General features: G+C 44.9%; 1 protein-coding gene across 6 annotated transcripts in view; it reads left to right on the top strand.

The window, feature by feature from the left end:
- The window catches only part of ttc28 (tetratricopeptide repeat domain 28), a 1,212,158-nt gene extending 1,196,001 nt beyond the window's left edge, over positions 1–16,157 (top strand). For all 6 annotated transcript variants that reach the window (XM_072489716.1, XM_072489732.1, XM_072489724.1 and 3 more), the window contains one exon: positions 4,250–16,157. In XM_072489716.1, coding sequence (XP_072345817.1) covers positions 4,250–5,913 — 1,664 coding nt within the window. In that variant the 3' untranslated portion in view covers positions 5,914–16,157. The remainder of the gene's footprint in view (positions 1–4,249) is intronic.
- Positions 16,158–20,642: the final 4,485 nt, after the last annotated feature.

The raw sequence follows: 20,642 nt of genomic DNA on the forward strand, positions 1-20,642 counted from the left end.
TTGGCAAACCATAGCTAATGGAGTGCCGCAGAGATCCTCATTGGAGTGAGGTGATCTTATTGTTCTTGAGGGGACCTGATGGAGTGGATGCCTGATGTTTCATCCTGTGGGAGAGACTAGCACTAGGGAAACAATTTAAGATTAAGTGGTCTCCCATTTAAGACGGAGATGAGGAGAAATAGTTAAAGGTCGTTAAACCTGTGGGATTCTCTTCACCAGAGAGCAGTGGAGGCTGGGTCATTGAATATATTCAAGGCTGAGTTAGATAGATTTTTGATAGATGAGGGAGTTAAGGAATAGAGAGGACAGTGGAGTCAAAACCCCAATCAGGTCAGTGCTGGGGTATCAACAATTTCCAATCCATATCAATGACTTGAGATATATATGTATGATAGTTAAATTTGCCGATGACACCAATATAGAAGAAAAGTAAGTTGTCAAGAGGAAGTAAGGAGTCTATAAAGAGTTAAGTGAGTTTCTTCCCACTGTCCAAAGATATGCAGGTTAGGTGGATTGGCCATGCTTAAATTGCCTCTTAGTATCCAAAGATGTGTAGGTTAGGTGGGGTTACAGGGATAGGGCAGGGGAGTAGGCTTAGGTAGGGTGGTCTTTCAGACTCAATGGGCCAAATGACCTCCTTCTGTGCTGTAGGGATTCACTCAGCCCCCCCACCTGTCAGCTGTCAAGGGATTGACATCTTCTGCCTTTAGATATTTGAAAAATAATTTATGCAGTTTTCAAAGCATAAGTGCTTGCTATTTCACTCTTTAAAAAAATTCTGGTCCATCCCCAATTGTCCCAGAGAAGGGACATAAGCCTGAGGATTGGCATTTTTGGATTTGTGTTGCATGATTGATTGCACAATTTATCATCACATTGGTGTGCCTGTCAGTTCACAGTGTGATTGGCAGCTCCAAGTGCTTTTAAAATTGTTGAAATGAGACATGAACATGAATATAATGCTAGTTGTTTTAAGGGGTTATGTATTTGATGGAGGTTAGATATAGTGAATGGGTTCGTTATCAATGAGAGTCTAAAGAAAATAGTGAATTAACCGATAGACACTAAAAAACCTTATTTAATCTTCGCATGGGTCCTGAGGTCTGTCCATGGTAGATACTGGGTGAGTTGGCATGGAGACAGTAAGGGCAAAGGGGAGTGGAGGGAGGGACATAGGATGGCATGATGGGCCATGAAGGTTGGATCAGGGTTTCAGGTGGCATGGATAGGGCAGGGGCGAGTGTGGGGAGTGAGGGAGTGAGTGTTGGAGAGCTCTTTTTTGCTTCATTCTATTTTTCACAACTGGGACAAAGTGGCGGATCATCGAGGTGGGCCTCTCCACTGAGTCCACCTCTGCACCCGACAGGCGCTGCCCCGACCCTCATTGCACCCCCTCCCGAAAACCAGAGTGCCTTTCCCTGGAATGGGTTTGCCGAGCTGGGAATTGTCCTGACTCTACGCTGCCGGCTTGGTAACGAAAAAGCAGGCTTCACCACCTCGGCTTACGTTTGAAGAAACGATACTGAAGCTAGATTTGGGCTGATGGCTGGTACGTGTATCACTGTAACCCAACAACATGTCAGCAGCTTTCAGAGAGGATTGCTGCAAGTTGAAAACTTCAATTAGTATTGCTCCACCTCTTGCTCTCAAATGAAACACTTCTTATTCAATTAACTGAGATTGTGCTGATGAGGTTTACTCAATAGAATTTAGTAAGATTATCTGTTTGGGTTGCAAAGGAAGCCTTTAATGGTGTCAAAAAGCGAGAAAAAAAAAATCATGATTCATAATTTAAAATTCTTGCTTAAGTGTCACTTGACCTTTTAATAGAGATTATCTTGCGGAAGCAATATTAGTTTTAATGGAAAATAGATTCATAAATGTAATCTCCGGAAGACTGTGCACCCATGGAAGGATGTTATTTATTTATTTTATATAATTAATTATAATCTGATTTCTGTAAACAACAGAAATGGGTGAAAAGAGGGCTGCATAGTGCATTATATGAACTGCAGTTTTGTTTGTGTGCAGTTCATTCAGTTCGACAACATGAGTAACTGGCTCCTAAATAAATTAAGCAAGAAGGTGTCTGCGGAATTAGATGGGGTGACATTGAATGTTTTGAATTATATTTGAAGTGTGTACTTGGACATCCACAGAAATATGCAAATGTATTTTGTCATGTTGTTTATTAATGTGCGCGGTTGCTCCTGATGCTTGCAATCGATTTTTCATCTGCATTATTTTGATGTAAATTTGCTTATTAATGTGTTTGTTTTTTCAGTTCTTTTCTCCTGATTTCTTAACTTTTGTGAGTGGCCCGTTCCAGGTCTCTCTGCCAGGGGCTCACTAAAGCAGCTGCTGCAAGTGTGTGTGTGTGTGTGTGTGTGTGTGTGTGCCAAGGACTGTGTGAGGGACACCACCTGATGTTTGTGGAAATGCTTTGCCAGTTTTCAGCCTGTCCAATGGTGCTGATCAGACTGAGCATTCAATATGAGGCAAACTTTAAACAGTCACATTTAAATCTTATGGGCAAATCTCCTATTTAGCAGTGAAAATGCATCAGGAAATTATAGACACTGTGCAATGTGACTTTATATAGGTGGCATAATAGAATACATCCCCACAGAAGTGATGGTAACGTTTTACAGTCCACCAGTTTGCCCTCGTCAGACCACATTTGATTTCAGCTCGAGAGAAGAATGCTGTCATCACAATCCCCTGAAATCAACACACTAACTACGTGCCAACCAGTCCTTTGTCTTCTGGGGTCAGTGACCCATTCTCAATTGACACGGATTGTGATAAATAAAATCTGTGCTTGGAAGGCTGGCTGCCAGGGAAAAGTGAGCCCACAACATTGTGTGCAATTTTACAGGGTCAGGTCATTTGAATAAACCATGAGCTAACTCCATGCTTGCTTCCACACAGGTCTTAGTCCAGTCCACAGCTGACCCTAATTTCAGGTCATGTGTCTCTTTACGTAAAATTGTGGACGGTCCAATTTCCCAGTCCCACATGAACCCTTGTTATGCCAGTAACCCGTGTTCTGCAAAGCAGTTTCTCTGCTGAATCAATAACAACCATTTGCATTTGAATAGTGCTTTTAAAGTGGAACAATGTCCCAAGCATGTCACAAAGGTGAAAGGAAAATAAAGGATGCTGAGCCAAAGAAGGTGAAACTTGAAGGGATAGCCAAAATATTGGTCAAAGGACTGAGTTTGTAAGAGGCTCGATTGGGAGGAGGGAGAGCTGGAAAGTCAGGGAGGTTTTAAAAAGGAAATTCTAAGTTATGGGGCAAATGTCTGCCAATGTTGGAACTTTGGGAAGGGGTTATGGGCATGTGGGGTGGAGTTGCTGTTACAAAAAGAACAGAATGGGTGGAAAGGGGATACTGACAAATATATACATTGCATTGTAAGATTTTGGGTTTAGGAATCACAGGTACCTAAGAAAGGCAGTCGATTATTTATGAGTAATTTTAAAGTAGTTTATTAAGAAGCAACAGTTTAGATACAATGCATCAGCTGAATAGACAGGAAGAGCACACAATCCAGGACAATTGAGAATGGTTCACTGATCCCAGAAGACAAAGGAATGGTTGACACATAGTTAGTGTATTGATTCCAGCAGGTTGTGTTGACAGCATTCTTCTCTCTAGCTGAAATGACAGAGAACTCTTCCCTGGGTCTCCCTTCATCTTAACTGGTCCGTCTTCCATCTAAAGAAGGCAGCTGCCTAACGCGGTCTGCCCCATGCCTCTGAGCACCTGTCCATATACATATAAAAAGACCGATGGTTTACTCTATATCTCTCACATATTCTAGGCCTTCTGACCAATGAAGATAAAGGACAGATATCCACGATGGTCATTTCCCATTACCACCCCCCTCCCCGCCCCACCCCACTCATCACTTAAGCTTGAGGCCACATTATCATTTACCTCATTCTGGATGCCATGTGCTAGATAATAGGATACACAGGGAGCCAGAAGGCTTTCTGCTATTAGTTCAGGAATGTTTGTAGAGTACAGTGACCTCAATGCAGGGAGCGCAATCTTTGTGACCTTTATCTCTACTTTGTCTTGGTCCCAGACCCCTTATAACTGTTTGTTCCTTTATCAGAGAGAGAGAATTAATGCTGTGCCAACTAATTCCATTTGCCTTCCATACAAGTCTAAAAAATACCATTTCTTATCGATCCCACTTTCTTATACCAAGGTTAACTCGCATGTTCTACTCTATTCCAGATTCTACAGAACTGCCGAAGCGACTCAGTCTCGACAGCTCTTCATCTCTGGAGTCTCTATCCTCTTCTCAGTCTGTTTCCAACCCAACAGGACAGCTAAACCCACCATTTTCTCCCACCTACGGCGATTCGATGGCTTCAGACGCCATTTCTGTCTACAGCCTCAGTTCCATTGCCTCCTGTATGAGCTTTGCTTCCAAGACGGACATCACTGGTGAAGGAATGCTCCAAAGGGGGCGACAGGACTACGAGAGGCCCAAGAACATTTACCCGCACAAGGCCGCCATGTTGCGAAGTAGGTCTTCTCCACAGACAAGCAACACAAGCAGAGATGAAGAAGAATATGATGGATTCTCCATTATTAGCAGTGAGCCATTAAGTGTCTACACTGACACTCTCAGTGTGTCTGCCTCACCAGACAAAGAGAGGACTACAGAGCAGGCAGAGTACTGCCATAATCTGGGAGACAGCCACACATTGAGAGATAATGCTAGCGCTTCTAGTTCTCCGGTTAAATTAACCCTCATTCCGAGTCCAAACTCACCATTTCAGAAAGTGGAATCCAAAATTAAACTTCCGAGTTCAGACACTGGCGAATCAGATCAGTCCAGTACGGAAACGGACAGCACGGTCAAATCCCAAGAGGAGAATGCAACTAAACTCAATCCTCAGGAGCTGGCGCAAAAGATTTTGGAGGAGACTCAAAGCCACTTGCTCGCTGTTGAAAAACTGTATCAAAGTAGTGGGCCAGTAAGCAAAACAGCCTCTGCTGATGTTGACTATGGCATAACAGGGCATGTTGGCTCTTCATTTTTTAAATCTTCCGATACAAGTGCTTTCAGTAGACCACTGAGTGGCAGTGGCCAGAAAAAGCAGTCTTCCCCAATTACCACAAAACCAAAGCCTCCAACACGGAGCTCATCGCTTCAGAAGGTGAACTCAGGAAACAACACTCCTACCAGTGATATCACCGAGGTAGGTCAATCAGCAGTAGACTGCTATTCTAAAGGGGGCGATAGCAGACAGAACACAGCACCACCTTCGCCTGTTGCAGATTTACGTCAATCTCCTGGTTCCTCATCTGATCAGTCGCCAATTAAGATCAAATATCCCAGCTCCCCTTACAGTGCTCACATTTCCAGGTCTCCAAGCTCAGGCCACCAGTCTCCAGCTGGGAGTAACCCTTCTCCCGCCCTCTCATACTCATCTGCAGGCTCAGCACGCTCTAGCCCAGCTGACTTCCCGGACCTGAGCAGATTGAAAATGACAGCCATTGACGAGAAGGTCAAGGCCGTCCACAACCTCAAAACCTTTTGGACTAGTGCTACACAACCTTCGTCTAGGCCTGTCCGAGCGCTGCGATCCAACCCTGCTCTCATGGGTCCCAAATCTGACGCTCTAAGTTATTTGAATCTTTCTCCAGCCAGGCGCAGCAAGAAGGAAGGAAAGGAAGACAAACTTGAGCTCAAGGAGTTTTCCAAGCTTCCGTTCACAGACAAGAAAGCCCCGAATGGGTGTGGTGGTTACCAGGAGACCAGTAAGCCAGCAGAAACAATCCAGCCACCAAGTAGCATTCAGAGGGAGGCACGTCCGTTGAGATTCCCATCTGGCAACGGTTATAAATTCCTCTCTCCCAGAAAATTCTTTCCCACCTCAAAGTGCTGAAATGGCCCCAACCGGTCACAGGATTTTGCATTGCCCATGTGAGCTTGTGGGACTAGCATGTATTGTGTTGGACATGCACCGTTTGTAAACTGAACCTGTGTGTCGCGTGAACAGTACTAAACGTTTTATACTGTTAAAGGGGAAAAAAAGCAAAAAAAAAACTACTGTGTAAAAATGTCATATTTTTATTGAATCAAAAAGTGGCATTTTGCCTCCTTTCTTAGTCATTTAATGGTTGATAACAATTTATAAATGTCAAAAGTCACATTGGAATATCAATCTGCAGTCAGAGATATTTGTTGGAAAAACAAAATAAACTAGGCTTGTCAGTTTTAGGTTGCACCCAATTTTTATTGAACGTGAATTGTTTTTTAAATGAGTGCCGTGTTCAGCACTATTTTTGATGCCGTGCTGACATCTTGCAGCAACAATGGGAAACAGCTGTAACCCCCATTCATATCAGAGAGCTTCCCGTGAAGGCTTCTAACCACAATCAGCAAACACCCTGTGACTCAGGCAACAGGAGGCATTGGTGAGACCTTTCAACAAAAACGGAACAGGTGAAATCCAAATAGGGGAATGTCTTGCCATGAACTTCATATTATTGCTTGCAAACAATTCTCCACCGACTGGCTATAATCGCATTCTACCAGCCTCTGTTCAATGTTTAACTACTCAATAATTCCATCCAGCTGTGCAGGTTTCTGTACGTTCAATATCTGTGCATCGAACAGGCCCTTTTTTTTAATGCACCTCACTGGTTTGGGAGACGTTCCTCGTGGTTGTTTGCTGCCTCAGGTACATTTGTGAGACCTCTGCTGCATGAGCATGCCCGTCAGAAAAGACTGGGATTCAAGTCAAGGCTGTTGCGCAGGAGGCCAGATGCTAAGAGATGGAACCTTTGACATGGTGTTAAAGTATGAATGTATAAGGACAGCATGGTGGCACAGTGGTTAGCACTGCTGCCTCACGGCACCGAGGTCCCAGATTTGATCCCGGCTCTGGGTCACTGTCCGTGTGGAATTTGCACATTCTCCCCCTGATTGCCTGGGTTTCACCCGCATGACCCAAAGATGTGCAGGCTAGGCGGACGGGCCACGCTAAATTGCACCTTAATTGGAAAAAATTAATTGGGTACTCTAAATTTATTTTTTTTAAAGTATGAATGAGGGTCATGAGCCGTCCTGTTTTAGAAACATAGAACATAAAAAATAGGAGCAGGAGGAGGCCATTCGGCCCTTCAAGCCTACTCTGCCTTTCATTCTGATCATGACTGATCATCCAACTCAATAGCCTGGTCCCATCTACCCCCATATTCTTTGATCCCGTCCCCCTCCATAGCTATATCTAACTCCTTCTCAAAAACTACTTCCTGTGGTAGCAAATTCCACACACTCAACACTCAGTGGGTGAAGAAATTTCTCCTCATCTCTGTCCTAACTGTCTACCCCATATCCTCAGACCATGTCCCTTGGTTCTGGATACCCCCAGCATCTAGAACATCCTGCATCTACCATGTCTAGGCCTGTTAGAATTTTTTAGGTTTCTATGAGATCTCCCACCATCCTTCTGAACTCAAGCGAATACAATCCTAACTGAGTCAGTCCTGCCATCCCAGGTACACAATATGTCATGTGGGGCCTCCCCAGGCCCTGTATAACTGCAGCAAGACATCCCTGCACCTGTACTCTAATCCTCTCGCTATAAAGGCCAACATACCATTTGCCTTCTGTCCCATCTGCTGCACCTGCATGCTTACCTTCAGCGATTGGTGTACGAGGACACCCAAGTTTCGTTGCACATTCCTCTCCTAATTTATGGCCATTCAGATAATAATCTGCCTTCCCATTTCTGCTAGCAAATTGGATAACCTCACATTTATCCAGATTATACTGCATCTGCCATTCATTTGTCCACTCACTCAACTTGTCCAAATCACACTGAAGGATCTCTGTATCCTCCTCACAGTTCACCCACCCAAACAGTCCATTTTTAAAACTAGAAATGCATTTCTATATCTTACGAATCGATGGCATCAGTAATTAAGATCTTCAATTAATTATTATAAACAACACAACAAATCATGGAATTGCATCCATGATACTGTTCCCTTCTCTAACCCATTGCATCCTCTGCCCTTCCATCTATTTTGGACCCTGCATAAAATAACAAATTTTCAACCCTCTTTTAGTAACTCCAGTTTGCCTCAGAAACTGAAATGAAATGAAAATCGCTTATTGTCACAAATAGGCTTCAAGTGAAGTTACTGTAAAACGCCCCCAGTCGCCACATTCCGGCGCCTGTTCGGGGAGGCTGGTACAGGAATTGAACCTGCGCTGCTGGCCTTGTTCTGCTTTACAAGCCAACTGTTTAGCCCACTGTGCTAAACCAGCCTGGGGAAATCTGCCAGATTGATGGCAAACTTAACAAATGATTGTGTGTGTGCACGGCACGTGCGTGCGTGTGTATCCGTATCGGGGAGGGATGAAAGGACAGAACTACCTAAAACTTACAAGCCTAAAAACATTAGTGTGTCTGCTAAATTGACTCTTCATGGTTGTGCCATCAAATTCAAGGGAAAGACTAAGTAATACAATTTCCAAAGTAAACAACAAAAGAAAAAGAGTGATGGATGCAACAACCATAGAGTTACTGCCCTGCTTATTCAATGTTACAGCCGTTTATACTTTCATTGTGTGTTCAATAATATTCGCAGACTCTCCATGCAGGTGGATCTTGTGTAGTGTGCACCAGGGGGCAGCATTACAGTATCTTTGTCAGCTTGTCCCATCACTCCAGTACCAATCCATTATCACCTGGTGCTTTTCCTGCAAAGGATTTAGCATCAGCGAGATCGATCACTGTAGGTTGTTTCAGTGTATTGCAATGTTAATGATATTTTCTCTTTTTGATTTTTTTTGTAAAGGTTCACGTGCCATTTATATCCTATGAAAGTTTTATATGCACAACCTCAAGGAGATCTTTTGACCCAGAGCTAAGTTTCAAATACAACGTTACATCAATTGTTAAGTTCCAGCTCCACAATACTGTTTGGCTCTGCCTCAACTTTGCTTCTATCTCCTCTGGAACCCGCATACATGCCCCTTGACTCAATTTTTCCAAAATACTTAACAGTCTCCTGAGATTTACCCTGAACAAAATTAAACTTGTTTAAAATTCTGGGACCTACACACCCTTCCGTACTTAATCCCAGTCACCTATCGTCATCGCACTGCCGCCTCTATCCTTGGTGATATCCATTAGCTTCTAATTTTCCCTAAATCCAAAATACTTGTTTACAAATGCAGAATATGGCACAACCCTTGCTACCATGCCCATCCCTCCCCCTTCCCCCCCCATCCTTCTAGCCCTTGGACACTAAACATTACTCTGTTAAAAGTATGTCCCTCCTTACTCTCCTCCACCATGGGTTTCAAAACTTTAAGCCACTCTTGTCAAGCCATTCTGCTTTGCTGCATATCCCGCTCCACTTTTCGAAGACTCCTGAAAATCTACCTCTTTGACCACAACTTTGATCACCTCTGACCCTCATCTCCTTCCTGATGTCCACTTCTGTCCTTCCTCCTGCCTTTTCTGAAGTGCCTTGGTGCGTCTCAGTACGTTAAAGGTGCTATCTTAACGTGAATTGCTTTTATTACTTGGATTTTTGTTAAAGAAGAGAAGTAACAATGATGAACAGGATTGCTGATGCAGTTCTCAAAGTGTTTTTATATTGTTGTAATATATTGTATCGAACCTCAGTATAAACCAGCCGAGTTCTCTTTTTCAGTGACAATGGAAACCATGTATTCATGGGCTTCCAGGTTTTCCATTGAAACTACTTCATCTGTTGATCCAATTGGTTTGCAGGAGACCAACAGCAAGAAGGTTATTTGGACATTGCTCTCCCAGAACCCAAATTGCACTGAAACAGAATGTAAATGCATCTTTTGTCTTTTCTGTTTGAAGATTGTATCCAGTATGAGAGCATTGCATATGCAATGCCACTTCCTGTTTCCCCACATCTTCTACCCATTCACACCGACACTTGTGCTCATCTCCTAGCTTCTATGTCCATGTGCTTTTTCCAGACTGATTGGTCACTGACGGAGAACCAATTTGCAGTGTTGGCATGGTAACTGTATATAATCGGGTTGAAAGTGTAGAAGGAGAAACTACAGCAAGCATGTTAACATTTCGAAGCACGTCACACACGAGAAATAGATCATATTGTCTTACTTTCAAGTTGCAAACAGATTTTCACTTTTGACTTGGAAGGATGAATGCTGGAAATGGCTGAAGCACTTCACCGTCTTCAGCTCCTAACTGCCCTGAAAACGTTGATGCTTTTTGCCCACTTGATATGCCCATTACTTACTTTCACGTATGCCAACTTGGTTCAGAGGTGGCCTTCTTGCCTCAGCATGAGAGAGTTATGTGGTCAAGGCCGCTACAACATATGTTGGCTCTGAGGGTTTGATGTGTTGCTGGAGATGGCAGCTAAACCGAACCCTTGTTCGAAAGCAAATCACCACGGGTGCTGGAAACCTGAAATTGAAAACAGGAAATGTTGGGAGCACTCCGTAGGTCTGCCAGCATCTTTGGAGAGAGGTTCGGGGTTAGTGTTTCAGGTTGATGACCTTTCATCAAATCCCTTGTCTTCTTGTTCATGTGGATGTAAAAGATCCTCGGAAAAATCTTCTGTGTTCTGAGCAACTTTTTAACCCTCAGTTGCACAAATTGGCTGCTTCATTTACCTACATAGCAACTAAAATGTAAATCATTGGCTATTTGACTAATGCTGTTCCCGTCCTTGATCATTTCGTAGCCTTTTGTTTTTTTGTGTGTGTAAATAAATAGAGAACTGTATTTAAACAAAACACTGCATGACTAAGTGTTTTAGTGCAGGCATGAATTGCTCGTTGTTAACTCTACTTTGCCAACCCTTTCCCTTTTCCTTTTGTCAATGTCTTCAGGGTCTTTGGTCCATGTTCAGTTGGAATGCTTCGACCATGAGCATGGCTGCCTCTGTTCTTGTTATATTCTGCTTGTTGCACAAGAAGAGCTTCTATGTACATACTACGTTCCAGTATATCAGGTGGGAAACTGAATAAAGTGCCATATAAACAGCAGATAATGTACTTGCAGCAATTGGTGCAAGAATTGTTGCTGTTCCAATTCACGGCTTCAATGCATAATCTGATTGCATTTGTTGGAGCCTGGCCCAACAGTCAGACCTGAAGCCATATTTAATTTAGTAGCCAAGACTGCAGCCAGATCCAGAACCCCTCTAATCAGACAGCTTGGAACTGTGATGGAATCCAGAGCCTAAAGCAGTCAGGGAAACTGTCACCACAGTAAGATGTGTGCTCTCTTTGCAGTTGTAGAGCCTTACAGTGTAGTTAGATCAGATGCCTGTGTACCTGACACTCAAACCAGACCTGGAGGTGCATGTGCTCAGGAAGTTCAGCACTCCAGCTGGATCAGAACCTGTGCAAATGGGGAGCCTGACACTGCACCTGACAGTATTATAGATACATAGAAGATAGGAGCAGAAGGAGGCCTTTTGGCTCTTCGAGCCTGCTTCGCCATTCATCACGATCATGGCTGATCATCCAACTCAATAGCCTAATATATATATGTACCTGACAAAAGTCATAGTGGCTTAATCCAAGGTTCTGCTACCCTGTTTAAAGTATTGTGCTGTGACATTCTTGTGAAGGTTTTAACTTTGTGAGAGGTAGTGTAGTGTGTGAACATTTTCTGAACTCTGGGTCCTGTCTGAAAGACCATAATGGTCTTTTCATCCTGGGAATCCCTGTGTAATCCATCGGTGAACCAATCCTAAATATCATTCCCAAGTCTCAAAGCCGATCCCTAAGAAAACATTTTTTGCTGGATGCTCATTGCATATAAAACATTTGTAAAATTAATCAATATAAAACCCAAATTTTAGTTATATTTTTTACCATCTTTGTAAACATACTTTTGTTAAATGGACATTATTTTAAACCCATGACCGATTATTTCTTTAGTCCTTCAGGAAGCTGCGCCTCTGATCTTGATGTAAAACCGCAGAGCTAAGATGGCTCTCAGACACAACACCTTAGTGAAGTAGAAAGATTTCTGCAAGTAATAACTTGGATTAATGTGGAGGAGGTTAAAGTTGGATCCATCCCGGTAATTGTTCTCTTCCTGTCAATGTTTTTGGTTCTGCTCCAGAACATCAGAGGTCAGGTTTTGAAACCTCTCCTAGATAATTTGTTTAGGCGGTCCCGCATGGTTTCAGCCCCACTGAATGATTCCTGCCGTGAGTTTATTTTTTGAAAACACTTCATTTTGTTTTCATCTCTAATCAGAGATCTACTTTCCTGTCACAATTCTACATTTGAATCGCTGCTATTATAGAGTTATACTTTATTTTTCTTTTGGCTTTTACCTTTTTAAGGAGAGTTGCTGAGAGCAGAGACTATTTATAAAGGACTATCTGTGTACGGAATGAGAAGTTTCCTCATGTATTTAGTCTAAACCTGCTGTTGCACTTTACAATTGGAGAGATACCAATCATAATAAATATTTCTGTTGGAGCTTTTAAACTGAGCCCACAGTTTTACTTCAATGCACCCCATGCTGCCCTCCCTATGCCACCAGAAAGCACTTGCAGATGTGTTCCAGAGAGTCCGTGCTCAACAAGAGATGTGGTCACATTTCCCAGCATGCATCACAATGGGATAAAATTGCAACTTAACTTTGTCCCTAATGACGACACTATTCCTGGAGATATGTATTTAAACGAATCTCATTAAAACATTTTGGAATTTGTGCGAAGGACAGATAAACCACAATCGCAAATGTATTAGCGACTGTTCATCTAGATTTCTCTTTCAAAAATACTCTGGTTAACGTGCATTTAAACTTGCTTTTCATATCAGTGAAAAGCAGTTTCAGGGATGCATCAATGCAAGCAAATGACAGAGTAACTCCAGACTTCTCTCAAGCCGGAGGTCAACTCATACTACTTTAGGGGCAGCATAGTTGCGCAGTGGTTAGCACTGCTGCCTCACGTCACTGAGGACCCAGGTTCGATCCTGGCTCTCGGTCACTCTCCATGTGGAGTTTGCACGTTCCCCCTGTATCTGCGTGGCTCTCACTCCCACAACCCAAAAGGAAAGATGTGCAGGCTAGATGAATTGACCACACTAAATTGCCCCTTAATTGGAAGAAAAAGAATTGGGCACTCTAAATTTATTTTAAAATACTCATACTGCTTTGAGTTACCTCCGTCTCAGAATAAAGCTGTTTCACTTTCAACATTTGTATAACACAGGAATAAACTGCTACACAGTAGGACCGTGGTTAGCACTAATGCTTCACAGCGCCAGGGTCCCAGGTTCGATTCCCACCTTGGGTCACTGTCTGTGCGGAGTCTGCACGTTCTCATGTCTGCATGGGTTTCCTCCGGGTGCACCTGTTTCCTCCCACAAGTCCCGAAAGACGTGCCTTTAGGTGAATTGGACATTGTGAATTCTCCCTCTGTGTACCCGAACAGGCGCCGGAGTGTGGCGACTAGGGGCTTTTCACAGTAATTCCATTGCAGTGTTAATGTAAGCCTACTTGAGACAATAAAGATTATTATTATAATAAAGTGGAAGCGCCCACCAATTTTTCTAGCCTTGGAAATCAGTGTCCCAGCGAATGGAATTGACACATTTATGGAGAGCTCTATTGTGACTGCACCTTTGCCTGTCAGTCTGAGGTCAGTCTGCAGCATTACTCCATTGGTTGGCTTCAAATCAGTAGCTGCACTGTGATTGCTGTCTCGCTCCATTTATATTCAGATATTGATCTGACATGTTTTACAGAGCCCAGGAAATTCTGCAAATATTCGATATCGGGGGGGAGGGGGAGGTCTTGAATGAAAAAGATTGTTGAAATAAAAGGAAGATGTGATTTTAAGAATAATTCTCTGCTAAGATGTGAAATCTACCAAACAAACAGTCCATTTTGTGGTGTTTTGAGGCCTCTTTGTAACACATTAATGGTCAGAGATGACACGAGCCGAGATCCTCCATTTCGATTCCATACATAGATACATAGAAGATAGGAGCAGGAGGATCCTTTTGGCCCTTCGAGCCTGCTCTGCCATTCATCGCGATCATGGCTGATCATCCAACTCAATAGCCTAATCCTGCTTTCTCCCCATAGCCTTTAACCCCATTCTCCTCAAGTGCTATATCTAGCCGCCTCTTGAATATATTCTACCGCTGCTAGTGAGGACGGAGAATTCTCTGCTTCTGTGGCTTGTCAATGGGAATTCCCATTGAAAGCACCTCATGCTGCCGGGAAACCCACGGGCGGGGGTGCGCTGCCGGCAGGACCAGAGAACCCCGTCACCAGCGAACGGACGGAGAATCCCACCCCCATCTCTTTAGCGAAGAAATGTACACACACACGTGGGCAGCACGGTAGCATTGTGGTTAGCACAATAGCTTCACAGCTCCAGTGTCCAAGGTTCAATTCCCGGCTTGGGTCACTGTCTGTGCAGAGTCTGCACATTCTCCCCGTGTGTGCGTGGGTTTCCTCCGGGTGCTCCGGTTTCCTCCCACAGTCCAAAGATGCACAGGTTAGGTGGATTGGCCATGCTAAATTGCCCTTAGTGTCCAAAATTGCCCTGAGTGTTGGGTGGGGTTACTGGGTGATGGGGATAGGGTGGAGGTGTGGACCTTGGGTAGGGTGCTCTTTCCAAGAGCCGGTGCAGACTCGATGGGCCGAATGGCCTCATTCTGCACTGTAAATTCTATGTTACATGTGTTACTTGTAAATTTTTATGACAATAACAATTTTTTGACAATTAGCAGAGATTTTCCATTCCCGATTTAAAACATTTGTTTCACACCAGGGAGGGGGCAGCAGATTTGAGCTTCTGTCATGCTACTGCAGCTGGCCGAAAGTAAGACCTCATTGAAAAATGGGGGGCTGAAATCTCCGCCACGGGATTCTCTGTTGTGCCGGCAGCGCGCCCACACAATAGGAAATCCCATTGTCATGCAGCCAGAATGTAGAATCCCGCTGCCGGTGAGGGTGTGCCGCCGTGGAAAACGCGGCTGGTGGACCAGAGAATTCCGCCCAGGAGGTTTCACGCTCATCATGTTATTGGGAACGTACCATGGTTAACTTCCCACATTTTGACCCTATCGGCAACAGTAACTCATTCATGGGTTACTGAGGCTAATTTCCAAATCCAGTTTATTAGCCAGGACTGCTAGTGCAGGTCTATACAGTGGCGATTCGCCACTGCCAAAAGTAGCTCACATTCGGTAAAACAAAATTGTAAATGCTAGCAACTAAAGTAACAAGACAAGATGCTGAAAATATGCAGCAAGTTCATCAGCAACTCGGAGAGAAAAGATGAGATGCTGTTTCAGCTATAGACCTGTGTCAAAATGTTCAATACAGTGGGCCCAGGGTTGCAGTTTGCATTTCAGGGTTCAGTCTGCTGAACTGGCGGGGTCAGTGGATAATTATCGACCTAATAGCTGTGCCTCTCCAACCATTACTGGTACACATCTGCTCACTGTTCCAATCTTTCAAATCCTCCCTCTGAATGCAGAAAACAATTTGCAGCAGTCCCGAGGGGGGGCGAGCCATCTCCCAATTCAGTTGAAAAGTTTGTTTCTCGATACAACGTGCAACAGAAACCCAACCAAATGAAACACACAATCCAAAACAATGTACACATTTGACACTTAGGCGATCAGATTTTTTTGTTGTCATTTTTTTGAGTTTCTTAATTATTTCCAAGCAGAAAAACCAGGCCATTACCTGCTAAGCAATGCTGGATAGATCTGCAATGCTAGCCATGGAGCTCTAGATTGTAGATAATAAAAGGAAGCTGTAAACTTGTATATATCTGATTTTATTTGAATGAGCTGGTTATCTAACCCCATTATCTTCCTTTTCATCGTTTATTTATATGTACATATCTCAGTATTTTTTACAGCAGATGCATTTTAATGGGTACCTTTTGGTTTGCTTCACACCCGACCAACTGCCTAGGAAGAATTTTAACAAGATCAGATAAAGGTGATCTAGACACTTTATGCAAGGCGGACTGAACCGTGCTGACACACAGCGCCCATTCTTGTAATGCAGTATACAGTATAAATTATAATATGCAATTTAAACTGTTACAGAAATAGAATTTGGAATACAAAGTTATTACTAAATAAACATGTTGAAACTGGCTCTTTGAGAGTGTATTTGATGATTGTTATCCTGAATATATGAATGCCACAAAAGTTACATCGGGGAGGAACATGCCTGCCTATTAGTGCAATTGACATCAGTTCCTTCTTCCGAATGATGCAAGCAGACAGTGCAAGTCATCCTGGTATTCCTATGCTGTCTGTGTCCATAAATCGGGACATTCTGGCAGTGTCCAAGAGTGCACCCCCAAGGTTTTATACCTGAAAATGAGTGCAGAATATGAATCTTTGAAGTATGGAACTGCAAACGCATGATGACTGAGAGAAAGTTTGACGACTGCTTTCAGGACTGGCTTTGAGGACGTGACCTTCAGTCATTGCTCCTGCATTTCCATGCAAATCAGTGTGGCCCAGAATTTCACCCAATTGCCAAGATAATTTGGCTCCCTGTACCATTTCAAGTATGGGAGGAGATTGATAGCATACAACTGTACACATGGCACCGATAATCAAGAGTAGATGTGCTTCATAGCTGTACCACATTCAGCTATGATGTGATTTAATATTGCTGTGAGCTGCTCAGAGAGCAGGATTTTCATTGTCTGGAATGTTCTTATGTAATACTATTGTATTCAAGCAATACTAGGGTTTGGCTTGACAACTTTAAAACAAAAACTTCTAACTATCTTCATCCTCACCTGAGTTGCTGTGAATATCCAGCCCTGGCAGTTTGATCTTTTTTTAAGCCTGGCAGTGTGTATATCTCTCTCCCTTTAGAACATAGAACATACAATGCAGAAGGAGGCCATTCGGTCCATCGAGTCTGCACCGAGCCACTTAAGCCCTCACTTCCACCCTATCTCTGTAACGCAATAACCCCTCCTAATCTTTTTTGGACACTAAGGGCAATTTAGCATGACCAATCAACTTAACCTGCACGTCTTTGGACTGTGGGAGGAAACCGGAGCACCCGGAGGAAACCCACGCAGACACGGGGAGAACGTGGAGACTCCGCACAGACAGTGACCCAGCGGGGAATCGAACCTGGGACCCTGGCACTGTGAGGCCACAGTGCTACCATGCTGCCCTTTGTTATCTCTTTGCATTCACAGCCAGGGGAGAGACCAAGACCCGAATTTTCGGGCTGTTGGGATTCTCACCGGCAATGCACACTGGCAGCGTGGGGTGGCTCCAATGGGAAATCCCATTGATAAGCAGCAAGAGTGGAAAATCTCGCCACCAGCAAACGGCACGCCGCTGAGAAACACGCGGCTGGGCGACCCAAATGTCAGCTAACCCTGCCCGGAGGACTAAAGATTTATCAGCTTTCTGGGCAAATGATGTTTACTGATTAATGAGACTGGCAAATTGCTTATTGTTCTTTGAGACAACAAATTTAATGTCAAAATAATTAATATTGGCCCAAAACCTCTGACCAATGTCAGAACCCTTGTGTTCTCCGCGGGTCAGACTGAAAAGTACCTACTTAGCTACACACCTTGGGCGGGATTCTCCGTAATCGGCGCGATGTCCGCCGACCGGTGCCAAAAATGGCGTGAATCGGTGCGGCATCGAGCCGCCCCAAAGGTGCGGAAGTCTCCGCATCTTGAGTGGCCGAGCCCTCACCTTGAGGGGCTAGGCCCGCGCCGGACTGATTTCCGCCCCGCCAGCTGGCGCAAAACTGACTTTGCCAGGCAGCGCATGCGGGGGAGCGTCAGCGGCCGCTCACGGCTTCCCCGCCCATGCGCAGTGGAGGGGGTCTCTTCTGCCTCCGCCATGGTGGAGACCATGGCGAAGGCGGAAGGAAAAGAGTGCCCCCATGGCACAGGCCCGCCCGCGGATCGGTGGGCCCCGATCGCGGGCCAGGCCACCGTAGGGGCACCCCCCGGGGCCAGATCCCCCCGCGCACCCCCCCCCCCCCCCGGCCCGCCTGCGCCGCCGTGTCCCGCCGTCCCAAAGGTGATTCAATCCACGCCGGCTGGCGTGGGTTGACAGCGGCGGGACTTCGGCCCATCGCGGGCCGGTGAATCGCCGGGGGGGGGGGCCCACCAACCGGTGCGACACGATTCCCGCCACCGCCGAATATCCGGTGCTGGAGAATTCGGCAACCGGCGGGGGCGGCATTCACGCCAGCCCCCGGCGATTCTCCGACCCGGCGGGGTGTCGGAGAATCCCGCCCCTTGAAAGGGCTATGACTTTCAATCCATGATACAGAATAATTCCTTCAGTGCAGGAATCCAGGGAGAGAGCAGTGAAGAGAATCTGTGCAATAGCCATGCCAGGTACTTACCGCGCTATCTTCCAAAGACTTTCAAGGCTTCTCAGTGTGTTAGTGAATGTGTGAGAGAATGGGTGGTAGTGTAGGTGTGTAAGTGGGTAGCCGGTGAGGTTTGTAGAGTGGCAAGTGGGTTGGGTGAGTCAGGAGGCTAATCAGGAGGTCCAGGGGGAAGTGGGGGCCAGTTTAGCTCAGTTGGCTGGACAGCTGGTTTGTGTTGCAGAGCGAGGCCAACAGCGCAAGTTCAATTCGCGTACCGGCTGAGGTTGTTCATGAAGGCCCTGCCTTCTCAGTCTTGCTCTCGTCTGAGGTGTGGTGACCCTCAGGTTAAATAACCACCAGTCAGCTCTCCCCCTCAAAGGGGAAGGCAGCCTATGGTCATCTGGGACTATGGTGACTTTGATCCATGATACTGAATAACTCCCTCAGTGCAGGAATCCAGAGTAGCCATCACATGTGGTTGAATTTGGAAATAAATAAATAATGCTTAGATAGCAGAATATTGCCTTGCGTTAACTCCTCGAATGCTCCAGTGGCTGAGATATCTGAGCACCCATCTGGCCTGGGCTGGCAAAATCCTACCAATTGTCCTGGTTTGAGACAATTCACACCTCTTTAACCTGTGATTATCCCTATCTCCAGTCGCACCGTCTGGACCCATAAAAAGTTAATTACCTGCAAAGACTCGCATTCAACGTATCATCTTGCAACATTGGCTTTGTCTGTATATGTGTTTGTGGAACCCACCTCTTCACTCCCCTGATGAAGGAGCTGCACTCCGAAATCTAGTGATTTGAAACAAACCTGTTGGACTTTAACCTGGTGTTGGAAGACCTCTTGCTGTGCCCACCCCAGTCCAACACCGGCATCTCCACATCAAGGTAATCCAGAGACCCAGGGTAATGCTCTGGGGTCCCAGGTTCGAATCCCATCCTGGCAGATGGTGAAATTTGAATTCAGTAAAAATCTGGAATTAAAATTCTAATGATGATCATGAAACCATTGCAGATTATTGTAAAAACCCATCTGGTTAACTATTGTCCTTCAGGGAAAGAAATCTGCCATCCTTATCCAGTCTGGCCTACACGTGACTCCAGACCCACACAGCGAGGTGGTTGATTCTTAATTGCCCCCTTCACAATATGTGGATATTGTAAAGTACATAAAGGGTGAATGTAATGTTACTACTCTAGTCATTAGATGGTGCTATAGAGCAACCATATAAATATCACATGCTTCCTTGACTTCTGGGAGAGAGAGAGTGGAAGGGAGCAAGACAGCTTAGTTGATAGAATAACTTAGTATTGTAGAAGTGTAGTGTAATCTTTACTTATCTAATTCCTTAGTAATATGTTTGAATCTAATTCATAGATTATCATAGAATTTACAGTGCAGAAGGAGGCCATTTGGCCCATCGAGTCTGCACCGGCTCTTGGAAAGAGCACCCTACCCAAGGTCAACACCTCCACCCTATCCCCATAACCCAGTAACCCCACCCAACACTAAGGGCAATTTTGGACACCAAGGGCAATTTATCATGGCCAATCGACCTAACCTGCACATCTTTGGACTGTGGGAGGAAACCGGAGCACCCGGAGGAAACCGACGCACACACGGGGAGGATGTGCAGACTCCGCACAGACAGTGACCCAAGCCGGAATCGAACCTGGGACCCTGGAGCTGTGAAGCAATTGTGCTATCCACAATGTTACCGTGCTGCCCCAAAGAGTAGTGTAATAAATTATCTTTGTTTGTTAAACACTGCTTGCTGTTCTTTGTTAACACTACAACCTTCACTATCCTGAAGAACAAAAACAAAGAACACCCCCCCGCCCCCACTGAAATGGCCTAGCAAGCCACTGAGTTGAAGAGCAATTAGGGAAGGGCATCAAAGGCTGGTCGAGCCAGTCACGCTCACACCCGAAGAACACATTTTTTAAAAACACCATATAGACATAGAGGTTCACAGCATGGAAACAGGCCCTTCAGTCCAACTTGTCCATGCCACCCAGACTTTACCATTGAGTTAGTCCCAATTGCCCGCATTTGGCCCATATCCCCCATACCCATCTTACCCATATAAATGCCTGAATGCTTTTTGAAAGACAAAATTGTACCCGCCTCTACTACTGCCTCTGGCAGCTCAGTCCAGACACTCACCACCCTCTGTGTGAAAAAATTGTCCATGGAGTCATAAAAATGTAACATGCAGCAAATACCATCCCCAGATTTCTACGGTCAGCTCTGTC

The sequence above is a fragment of the Scyliorhinus torazame genome, chromosome 1 (assembly GCF_047496885.1).
Source record: "Scyliorhinus torazame isolate Kashiwa2021f chromosome 1, sScyTor2.1, whole genome shotgun sequence".
Taxonomy (NCBI): Eukaryota; Metazoa; Chordata; class Chondrichthyes; order Carcharhiniformes; family Scyliorhinidae; genus Scyliorhinus; species Scyliorhinus torazame.